Below are 12,003 nucleotides of genomic sequence, written 5' to 3'. Positions count from 1 at the left end.
TTCAACCTCCCAGGGGAGCTTCCCACCCCTCTCCTCTCAAACAATACAAATTCATGTAACTTATTGCGCCAGTGCCAGAAGTCCGGGGGGGTCTCCGCCATCCACTGACTCATTATTAGTCTTTTACCAATCAAGAAGGCCTTCCGAACCATTTGACGGGCTGATCCCCTCTGCAACAGAAAAGCTTCATATTTATCTAACAAGATTCCCATCGGAGAGCACATGATTCTCAAGTCCAAAAGATCCGCCAAATATTGGGCAATAGTATCCCAAAAGTGTCTCACTTTATAGCAGCTCCATAAACAGTGAAAGAAAGATCCCGGGGCCCTCCCACACTTCCCACATAAGGGTGTAGAAACTCCTCCCATCTTGAATACCTGAGCCTTCGTCAGATAGGCCCGATGAAGAATGCGATATTGGCACTCTCTAAGCCCTGCATTCCCCGTTAAGCTCCGTATCCTGGCCGTCAGAACATTGAAATCTAAAGAAAGATGTGGTCTTTCCAAGTCTCCTGCCCATCTCTGACGAATGTTCTCCCGATCCCTGGGCGCCAAAAGTGTCCCCAATGCCTTATTCAACCCAGAAATAGATAAACGTTCACTTTGTACCGAGTGAAAAAACTGTCTCAATAGGCGACAGTGTCCAGCGCCCAAAGCCTCCATCCCCAATGAGTCCACATAGTGTTTTAACTGGGCATAGGCGAAAGCACCACCCATATCATATCCCAGCCCTAGGGCTCCTAGGTTTAACATACGACCTTGTCTATTTAATACATGCTCCAACCGATTTATCCCATGTCTCGACCAGGTCCGAAAAACCGCGTTCTCTAAACCCGGCCGAAACAGCAGGTTACCCTGAATAGGGAGCAAATCTGATACACACCTATTCAGGCCATACATCCGCATCATGTCTCTCCAAAGCATCCGTAAAGGGACCACAAGTATACTAGAACGTAGATCCGGAGGAAGTGATTTGCTAGGAGCCTGCAAGAGAAAATGAAAGTGACACGGTGCATAATATTGGCTTTCCAATCTCCTCCAAGTATAATCATCTCGCGCCAAAAACCAATCTCCAAGATGACGTAGAAGGCAGGCCCAATTGTACCTCCTTAGATCCGGTAGCCCTAGACCTCCCTCCTTCCAAGTCCCCTGCAGCATATGTAGTGGCAATTTTGCTTTTCTACCTCCCCAGCAGAAGCATCTGATCATTTTGGTCAACGTATTCACATCTTTTGTTTTCAAATAAAGGGGCAGCATATGCAATAAATACAACCACCTAGGAAACTCTACCATTCTGAATAATTGAACCCGTCCACTGAGAGACAGAGGCAACGACCGCCAAGCACGTAATCTCTCCGTCGTGTTCCCTAACAGTCTAGAGACATTCAAATTATATAGCTCTGAAACTTTCATCGAGATATGTAAACCCAGATATTTAAAAGATCCCGGTGCCCATCGAAGAGGAAATCTCTCTCCCCACGTTTTCTTTAGGTCTTCCACCGAGGGTAGTGCCAATGATTTACTGTAATTAAGACGGAACCCTGCAAAATCCCCAAACTCCGTAAATAATTCCAAGAGGGCCGGTAAAGAAGAGTGTGGCTCTATGAGATGTACTAGTAAATCATCTGCAAAGGCAGAAAGTAAGAACTCAGAATTCCCTATCTGTACACCTCTAATCTCCGGGTGTTGTAGTATTTCTCGGAGAAGAGGATCCAAGGATAAAACAAACAAAAGAGGAGATAAGGGACATCCCTGTCTCGTCCCTCTATAGATCCGGAAGGATCTCGAACGCTCTTCATTTACCCATACATAAGCACTCGGCATCGAATATAGGACCTTGACCGCTTCTAGGAAAAAGCCCTCAAAACCATAAGCACGTAGTACCGCAAATAAATGTGACCAACTGACCCGGTCAAACGCCTTTTCCGCATCAAAACTCACTAAGAGCGACGTGAGGCGGCTGTTGGTTACAACTTCTAAAGATGTCAGTAGAGACCGAACATTTTTCACTGCCGTCCTTCCCCGCACAAAGCCCACCTGGGACTCCTCAACCAGGGATGGTAAAACCAATGCTAATCGATTGGCTAAGATCTTAGCATATAGTTTTGCGTCTACATTGATCAAAGAAATGGGTCTATAAGATCCCGGGTCCATCACATTTTTCCCCTCTTTAGGTATCACAACAATTTGAGCTTCTTGAAATGTAGCTGGGAGCGTCTGCTTAGCCACCATTGAGTTAAACAAATTCAATAAAGGCCCCTGAATCTGATCGTAAAACTGTTTATAAAATTCCACTCTATAACCATCAGGTCCAGGAGCCTTGTGAGAGGCACTCTGTTGTAAAGCCAACATCAGTTCTCCCTCTGTAATTGGTGCATTCAATCCTTCTTTCTGCCGATCAGAGATGCCAGGTAAATCCAAATTATCTAAATACAGCGTGCTATCTAGCACTACGTCTCGATCCGATGCATATAACGCCTCATAGAATTTACCAAAAGTGTCTGCAATATCTCTAGCCTCTCTCACCATCTTTCCATCTCCTGTTTTCAACTGTGAAACCCGGTTGATCCCTTCCTTCCTACGAACCATTCTAGCCAACATACTGCCTGCCTTGTTACCATATTGGAACAGGCGATATTTATAATACAACTGAGTCTTGGTCGCCCGTTGATGTAAGAACTCATTGAGTTCTTTCTGCGCCTCCAATAAAGCCCCTCTATTTGAGACCGTGGGGGAATGTCCATATATTCTCCGCAACCTTTGAACCAAACCTCCCAGTCGAACAATTTCTCTATCCCTCATTCTCTTTTTATGCGTTGAATAGGAAATGATATCTCCCCTTAACACCACCTTTGCTGTTTCCCAAAACAGAGCCGGCTGATCTGTGTGAGCTCCATTATGATAAATATAATCCTCCCATCTATTTGATAGGTGCTTATGAAATCTCAAATCTCTCACCAACTCCAGGGGGTATCTCCACATCCAATTGCCTCGACCCTTCAAGTGACTCGTCAATTTTAACCATATCAGAGCGTGATCCGAGACTGCATAGGGGCCAATCTCTGCCTTTTGCACCTGAGAAAACAAGGAATGTGAGACAAATAGTCTAGGCGGGACTGAGAACCATGTGCCCTGGAGAGATGGGTATAATCCCGCTCAGATGGATGCAACACCCTCCAGACATCTACTAATGCTAGGGCTTTACATAAGGAGGACAGCGCTTTACGACTCCCTCCCGGACTCTGGCAAGCTAGGGTGGAACGATCCATGAGAGGGTCACATACCAAATTGAAGTCTCCCCCCACAATTAGTCCTCCTTCTGCATGCGGAGACAGCCTCTTAATCAAATCCTGCAAAAATTTTTCATTAAACACATTGGGGGCATAGACATTGCAAAAGACCAAAGGGCAGCCGTTAATTTCTACTTTAGTCAACACCCACCTGCCCTCCGGGTCAGCCCAGACGGAGCCGATCCGAAGCGGAATGCCTTTTCGAAAGAGAATCAGCACTCCCGCCTTCCGACCCACTGCCGGGGCCTCCACCAAGGATCCCACCCATCCCCTCTTAAATTTAGCATGTTCTCCAGAGGAGAGATGTGTCTCCTGAAGCAAGGCCACATCAGCCCTCTGTCTCTGTAACTCCTGCAGTACTTTAGTTCGTTTAATAGGGGAGGAAACCCCCCCCACATTCCACGAAACTATTTTAAGTGAACTCATAATTCCAGTAGTCGTACATTTGAATTGCAAGGTTAGTTTTTCCAAATATCAAAAGAGGAGACCTCCCAGCCCGTAGGCCTCCTCCCCTCGACCATCCATTCCAAATACTTTTTCCCCTTGTTCTTCCCGGATATCTCTTCAACCCCTCCCTCCCTCTTCCCCCCCCTTGTCTATCCCCTGTCATACCCTTCATGGCTCCTAATGAGAAGCCCAATCACGCGAGCTCCTCCCCCCACCTATATATGTTCCCTTGGCAATCTCACTTTTTCATGTCCCTACTATCTTCCCAATCAAGTGCAGCTCGGGTATTCATAAAAACAAAACAATCATTTATCTAATCCTTATCTTGAAGACCCTAAGAGATAATCTAAATAACATTGCATTAAATCACATGATATGGTATAGGTCTCTTCAAATGTTCTCTCAGGAACATCGAGCTTTAGATAGTCGTCAGGCAGCAAAATCTTGCACTCCCATTGAGTTCCGAAAGTTCTGATTTACCAGGCTGGATCATTCATGCCGGTCCCTCCGCTCTCACAGCCTGCTGTGCAAATTTCAGCGCCTCCTCCACCGTGTTAAAAAACTGTTGGGACCCTCTGTACCAAACCTTCAGCCGGGCAGGATAAAGTAAAGCAAATTGGATCTTTTTCGTGAACAAAAGTTGGCACACATCTCGATATGCCCTCCTCTGCTGAGACACCGCCATGGAATAATCCTGGAAACAGCGTACCACACAATTCTCATATTTCAGCTGCTCTACTTTCCTAAGTGCTCGAAATATTTCTTGTTTATGTGCAAAATTGAGCACTTTAAAGATCACCACTCTGGGTCTCTGATCTTCTTTTCTCAGAGGGCCCAGTCTGTGAGCGCGTTCCACGCGAAGCGGGCCTGTTACCAATGTTAATTTAAGTGCATCAGGAAGCCAGGATTCCAATACAGATCTCAGGTCTGTTTCTTTGATATTTTCTGGCAAACCTATCATTCTGATATTGCTTCTTCGTGACCTGTTTTCAAGGTCCTCTAATTTAGCCTCTAAGCGTTCCACTTTTTGTTTCAGGGTTTTATCTGCTTGTTCCTGTCTCTGCACATAATCTTCCACATCCGATAGTCTCTGTTTGTACTGGGCAAACTCCGTCTGAATTCCGCCCAACTTATCGTCTATTCCCTGTAGTTGTTCTGTGATTCTTTGTAATTTTAAATCTACAGAGGCCTCCAGCATTAAAGATACTTCTGCCGCTACCTCTGCAGCCCACGCGGAGCTCACCGTCGGAGGACTCCCGCTCCTTGCGTCCGCCATCTTGGATTCAACGATCCGGCTTCTCGTCCCCTCTTTCTTTCCCGATTTCGCTGCCATCCGCTTTTTCTTAGCCGCGGTTTATTAGCACTTATATTAGCTCGGGACTTCGCTTATATTTCAGGTGAGTCACCAATTTCGCCGATGCGTTTTATCGCTGTTTTATCTCAGGCAGGGGGGGAGCTCAGCACGACGACAGCCTCCCTCTAGCCGTGCATCACGTGACTCCCCTAAATAAATAAATAAATAGATAGTTTAAATATTACTACTTATTCTATAGTGGATTAGGGTATATCTGTGTTTGTGAAAAAGACATGGCTTTCAGTTGGCATTGACTGTGCAGGATCGACAAGCCCTGGAGCTGGGGGCCTTGGAGCTCGGAGGGAGGGGTGGCCGGCTCTGGAGCTAGGGTGGGGGCGGGGCTAGGGTGGGGCCCCGTCAAATTGGTCTGCATAGGGCCCCGCACTTGCTAAGACCGGCCCTGCATGCTGCAGCATTGTGAATTAGTTGGAGCTGATACAAGAGACGTATTTTGCCTCCAGACAGATGAGCAGACATTCTTCGCTCTCTTGTATAATTCTTTCCAGTTTCTGTTGGGTTGGAAAGAATAAAACGGGGGGGAATGAGCGAGGGAGGGAGGGAGGGAGAGAGAGATTATCCCTGCCATGCAGCACCACTTCTATTCCAGTACTGAGACCTGCTGCCTGTAAGGGAGATAATCTCTTTAGAGTAGCAGTTCTCAACTGTTATATCTGTTGTGAGTACCTGGAAGGTGTGTTGCGGTGCTGACACATAGAGCAGAGGCTTTCCTCCCCCCCCCCTTTTTTAATATACCATGCCTTTCCTTTCCTCTCCCCCCATGAGTCCAACACCTCTCCCTTGTCCTTCCTTAGTGCCCCCAGTCCACGAAATCTGAGTTCTTTTCCTGGGCCAACCGCGCTCCTTGCATGCGTAAACAGGAAGATATGTCAGAAGGGTAGAATACTGCAACGGGAAGGATCTGGGTCAGCCCGGGCAGCATGTTACCACTGCTGGTACTGGTGAAGAACTCAGGTTTCGTGGGCCAGAGGCATTGAAGAAGAATGGACTCGAGGGGGGAGGGAGAGGTGCTGGACCCATGGGGAGGAGATGGAGGAAAGCAGATGTATGTGAGGGAGAAGGACAGGATAAATGCCAGACCTTGGGTGAGGGAACAGGGGAGAGAGGGGGAGATGTCAGACCATGAGAAGTGGGGGCTGGGGAGAGGGGAACATATCAGACAATGGGAGCAGGGGGAAATGTCAGACCATGAGGGGGAGGGAGAGTGAGCATGAGAGAGATGCTGGACTGTGAGGGGGGGGGATGTGGCTATACAAACCCCAATGTCATGCTCCTCCTCGGGTTATATAGAAAGTGAACCGCACTTAGCAGGCTTTACCTCCCAGTGTGTGTTTTGTTGTGTACACAACCCTGGAAGGAGCAGGGAATTGGGATTTGTGTAGTTGCATCCCCTGCTGCCAGGTTGGTTTTCTGTGGCCGCTTTCCCCTCTGAGCCCCTGCCCTGCTGAACATTGAAGCTGCACCTTTTTTGGTGGGCAGGGGGTGGGAGAGAGGGGACACAAAGCTACTGGGTTATAAGAGGGAAGGGGAAAGAGGGGGTTCATGAGATTGCTGCACCATAGGGGTAGAGGAGGCAGGGTGTTGCTGGATCAAAAGGGGGAAAGGAAAGGGGGAGAGAGGACAAAGAAACACTGGCCCATGGGGTAGAAGAAAGAGAGAGGCATCAGGGAGTTGCTGGACCATATGAACGTAAGACTAGCCATGCTGGGTCAGACCAATGATCCGTCTAGCCCAGTATTCTACTTCCAACAGTGGCCAATCCAGGTCACAAGTACCTGGCAGAAAACCATTTAGGGGTGGAGGGGGATGAGGAAACACTGGGCCATAGGGGTAGAGGAAAGAGAAGTGGATATGACAGGGAGATGCTGGGCTAAAAGTGTGGGTGGAGAAGGAGGAAATGTTGGGCTACCAGGGTGAAGGAAGGGAGATGCTTGGCATGGTGGAACCATGTGGGAGAGACCAGGGCTTTTTTTTGTGGGGGTACTTGTGGGTACTGAGTACCGGCACCTTTTCCATTGTCTGCTCAAATTGACCCAAGGACCCCAAGTTTTAATGAAAGAGCTCAGGCTCTACACACCAATTCTGCCTTGTCATAGGTTCTGTGACTGGTTGCAGGGGGCCTGACTATTGTGGGGTGGATCCCTCGGTGATCACCCCACCCTTGAAGGGTGGCCTAACATTTGAGTACCGGCACCTTTTTTGTTAGAAGAGATGCACTGGGAGAGACCATGGTAGTTCTCAGTGAGATGAGGATGGTGAGTATATTAGGTAGAAGTGTAGTAATAGGGAATGAGTTAAACATGTCAGGAGAGCTGGGGGTGAGAGGATGAGATGGAAAGTTGATAGATAAATAAAATATAAATGGTGGACTGAAGAGTAAGAGGGTGAAATTTTAGCGGGTAGACAGAAAAGAGAGAGAAGAAATAGAGGCGGATGTATTGAGGGAATGGAAGAAGATAGGAGGAAGGTGGAGAACGGACAAATGGACAGGATCCATTGGCAGTGGTGTAGAAAGGGCAGGGCGGTGGGGCTGGTTCGCTGCTGGTACACACTGCAAGGGGGTGCAGGGAGCCGTTCTCTACCGGTTCCCTGCTCCCTGACGTTACTTCCTGTTCCGGGGCAGGGAACCGGCGGAGACGGTGACCGCGTGACTTCTAGCACCCCCAGGAGGTAAGACGGGGGTGGAAATGATGCATGGGGGGGGGGGGGGGTGATGTGCCTGGGGGAGTGATGCGCCAGAGGGTGCACAGCAGCAATCTGCCCCAGGTGCCAGCTGACCTAGGAACGCCACTGCCCACTGGAAAGAGAGCAGAAGACTGAAAAGAGAAACTGGGACTAACATGCTTGAAAAAAAAATCAAATGTCCAGACAACAAAGGTAGAAAAAAAGTGTTTTATTTTGAATTGTATTTCAAATTTGTGATTCCTTGTTCTGTATTTGGTGAAAGTTTGTCTGTGTTTTGTGTGTGACTGAGTTCAGAAGCGTAGCCAGGTTGAGGGCACAGGGAGAGCGGACTGCCAACAGCACCAGTGCATATTTTAAATGTGACAGATCGTGTCAGAACTAGGCTCCGGCGCTGTTGGAAGTCCCTTTGGGAGAGCGGCCGCTCCCCTGGTGACCCACCTAGCTACACCTGTGATTGATGCAGTTCTACGTAGAACTCTGTTCTAACAGTAGTAAGTGTTCTAGTGTAGTGCTGTGTATTTATAAGAATTAATACTGTTGTTGTGTTGTAGCAGTGGCATAGCTACGGGGGCCTGGCCCCCCCTCAAATTGGCTCTGGGCCCCTGATTTGGCTGATGGGGGTCCCCAACCCCCACCAACTAAAGTGTTTGTCCCGTGCTGGTCTCTCATTGCCTGGTGCCCTGTCCTATTTTCAGTCGCTGTGTACGCTCGCTTATGCTCAGTTTCATTTAAACGAGCGTACACAGCGACTGAAAACAGAACAGGGCGCCAAGCAATGTGAGACCAGCGCGGGACAAATGTTTTATGTGGCGGGGGTTGGGGACCCCTGCCAGGCAAGGTACCTTCACAGTGGTGGTGGTGGGGGGAGCGGTAGCAGGGGTGCGGAAGTGGCGGCAGTGGGGAGGCGGTAGCAGCCTTGGGGGGGGGGGGGGCAGAAGTAGCGGCCGGAGGGTGGCGGTGGGGAGGCGGGCAAAAATGTGCCCCCCCACCTTGGGCTGTGGCCCCCCTCCCCCATCAAGGTTTGGCTTACGCCCCTGTGTGGTAGGTTTGCTACATGTATGTTAGGCTTTCTTCTGGTTTTGTATTTCACAGAGTGCTTAGTAGTGGAGAGATTCATGTTGCTATTACTCAGTGGCATGAGAATCATAAGATTAGATATAAATAGATACATGTAAATTTTTTTTGTACAATAATTTCCATGGAGAAAATGTGTGATCTTCACCTGTTGAGGGGAGATAGGGTTTTTGTGGATGCAGGGTGTGTTTTCATTTAATTCATAAGAACTGCCATACTGTATCAGTGCAAATGTCCATGAGGGTCATGTATGAACTGTCACGTATGCAATCACTGTCCGTCAGGCGTGTCCTGTCTTAAAAAAAATATTGAGAACCACTGCTTTAGAGGATCAGAGCAAGAGCAAGAACCATGATTGTTTTCCTGAAGCCCATGAAACAGAGGCATTTCGGAGCATATGTTTAGTTAAGGGGGGGGGGGGGGGGGACATAGTGTGCATGCACAGGATTTTCTAAAGTACGTTCTAATTTCCTGCTGTTCCCTGCTCCCCTCCTCACAGCTGCACAAATAGCGGAGTACATGGACACCTTTAACACATTTATACTCTTTGCTAGCTAATTTTCAGAGAACTGACCTGGGTACGTTCTCTTTGAAAATGACCTCCAGGGTGTGTGGACTGAAAATTCCACATATTCTGACACAAAACACATTCTGCTTAGCTTCCTTTTTGTTTGCTGTGGCCTCTGATCAATGTGTGTGTTTTTTTTTCCACTTGCCCACAGCACTTTCTTTCTGATGTTGGGGCAGCAGAGAAAAGGTTGAGAGACAGTAAAAGAAGAAGCAAGCAATGAATTTGGTTGATACTGTAGATAGGTAGATGCTCTGTCATCTGTGATGGGACAGAAGCTAACCCCTGTCTCAGGCGAAAACTCTGCCCTCTCCAGCTAACAGTGACCTCTTCAATATGTTTGTTTTTGTCTTTCAGAAATCCGGTAAAGGTTCTGTGATCCTTCAAGAGTCAAAACTCTAAAATGCTCCAAAAAATGATGAAGCTAACAACCGTGTCCCCAAAGGCTGCCAATAGTCAGTCAGTGCTATGTGACCCCTAAAGACCACTGACCATCAGCTGTGTCTCTCGAGGAGACTGCTCTCCGTCAGCGCTCTGTATTCTTGGAGGCTGCTGGCTGCCAGCTGAGTCTACTGTCAGCACTGCTTACTTCTGGAGACTGTCGACTGTCAGCACTGCATAATCGCCTGGACAGCACTAGCTGTCTTCACTCTATACAGCCAGAGACCAAGCGTGGGCACCGCACAGTCACTAGACTGTCACTTCTGTACAGTTTACAAAGATAGCAAGCAGCTGGTCTGCCCGGCATGTTCCTGCTATTGCTCTCTCTGCAGTCAGAGGAAATGTTTGCTCTTAAGCTCTGTAAAAGCACTGACTATCAGCAGCAATACCAAAGAACTGGACAGGATAAAAGGAACCAGATCATAAGATTAACAGTCACACATTACTCTGCACTTTCTTCCTCAGAGTCTGCAAACACAGGCACCTGCACAGATTGAATCCTTCTGAGTGCAGGCACTCGGAGGTGAAAAAGTTTAGGGGACCTGCGACTTGTGCATCCCTGGAAGTGCTGCCCATTATTTCAACAGGCTATACTAATTATTCTGCCTTCACCTTCCTTGGAGAATACTGACTGTTCTCTTCCCTCTCTCTGGGTAATGCTCTTTCCCCCCTCTCACCTGGCTGTTCTCACTTAAAAAATGGTTAAAAGATAGAAAACAGAGTAGGGTTAAATGGTCAGTATTCTCAATGGAGAAGTGTAGATAGTGGGGTTCCCCCAGTGGTCTGTGCTAGGACCTCTGCTTTTTAACATATTTATAAATGATCTAGAGATGAGAGTAACTAGTGAGGTAATTAAATTTGCTGATGACACAAAGTTATTCAAAGTTGTTAAGTCGCAAGAGGATTGTGAAAAATTAAAAGAGGACCTTACGAGACTGGGAGACTGGGCGTCTAAATGGCAGATGACGTTTGATGTGAGCAAGTGCAAAGTGATGCATGTGGGAAAGAAGAACCCGAATTATAGCTACGTCATGCAAGGTTCCACGTTAGGAGTCATGGACCAAGAAAGGGATCTAGGTGTCGTCGTCGATGATACGTTGAAACCTTCTGCGGCTAAGAAAGCAAATAGAATGTTAGGTATTATTAGGAAAGGAATGGAAAACAAAAATGAGGATGTTATAATGCCTTTGTATCGTTCCACAGTACGACCGCATCTTGAATATTGTGTTCAATTTTGGTCACTGCATCTCAAATAAGATATAGTGGAATTAGAAAAGGTGTAGAGAAGGGCTACGAAAATGATAAATGGGATGGGACGACTTCCCTATGAGGAAAGGCTGAAGCGGCTAGGGCTCTTCAGCTTGGAGAAAAGGCGGCTGAGGGGAGATATAATAGAGGTCTATAAAATGAGTGGAGTGGAACGGGTAGACGTGAATCGCTTGTTTACTCTTTCCAAAAATACTAGAACTAAGGGGCAGACAATGAAGCTACAAAGTAATAAATTTAAAATAAATCAGAGAAAATATTTCTCACTCAATGTGTAATTAAACTCTGGAATTTGTTGAAAGAGAATATAGTAAAAGCAGTTAGCTTATCGGGGTTTAAAAAAAAGGTTTGGATGGCTTCCTAAAGGAAAAGTCCAAAATGAATGGGGAAAATCCATGCTTATTTCTAGGATAAACAGCATAAAATGTATTGTACTTTTTTGGGATCTTGCCAGGTACGTGTGACCTGGATTGGTCACTGTTGAAAACAGGATGCTGGGCTTGATGGACCTTTGGTCTGTCCCATTATGGCAATATTTATGTACTTATGTACTAATGCTGTTTCCCCCCTCTGCCCTTTGGGAATACTGACTGTTCTCTTCTCCTCTCTGAGTAGTGCTGTTTCCCCCCCCCCCTTCCTCTGGGGAATACTAACTATGCTCTTTTCCTGTCTCTAATGCTGTTCCCCCCTCCCTCTCCCCTGAATACTCAGTGCTGGCTTCCCACTCTCTGAATAATGCGCTTTTCCCCTTCATCCTTCCCTGGGTGGTGCTGACTGTTCCTCCCCCCCCCCCCCTCTCTCAGTAATGCTGTTCTTCTCTCCCCCTCCCTTGGATGTCATGAGTGTTCATATTCCTAGAGG

At 47.4% G+C, this 12,003-nt stretch overlaps 1 protein-coding gene across 1 annotated transcript in view; it reads left to right on the top strand.

Annotated features, from left to right (window-relative positions):
- FLVCR2 (feline leukemia virus subgroup C cellular receptor family member 2) overlaps positions 1–10,572 on the top strand; it is a 97,567-nt gene extending 86,995 nt beyond the window's left edge. Inside the window, exon 10 of the mRNA XM_030214467.1 lies at positions 9,793–10,572. Coding sequence (XP_030070327.1) covers positions 9,793–9,837 — 45 coding nt within the window. The 3' untranslated portion in view covers positions 9,838–10,572. The remainder of the gene's footprint in view (positions 1–9,792) is intronic.
- Positions 10,573–12,003: the final 1,431 nt, after the last annotated feature.

Source organism: Microcaecilia unicolor, chromosome 9, assembly GCF_901765095.1.
Source record: "Microcaecilia unicolor chromosome 9, aMicUni1.1, whole genome shotgun sequence".
NCBI classification, from domain to species: domain Eukaryota; kingdom Metazoa; phylum Chordata; class Amphibia; order Gymnophiona; family Siphonopidae; genus Microcaecilia; species Microcaecilia unicolor.
The sequence above is the reverse complement of the archived record's forward strand: the minus strand, read 5'-3'. Positions and strand labels throughout refer to the sequence as shown.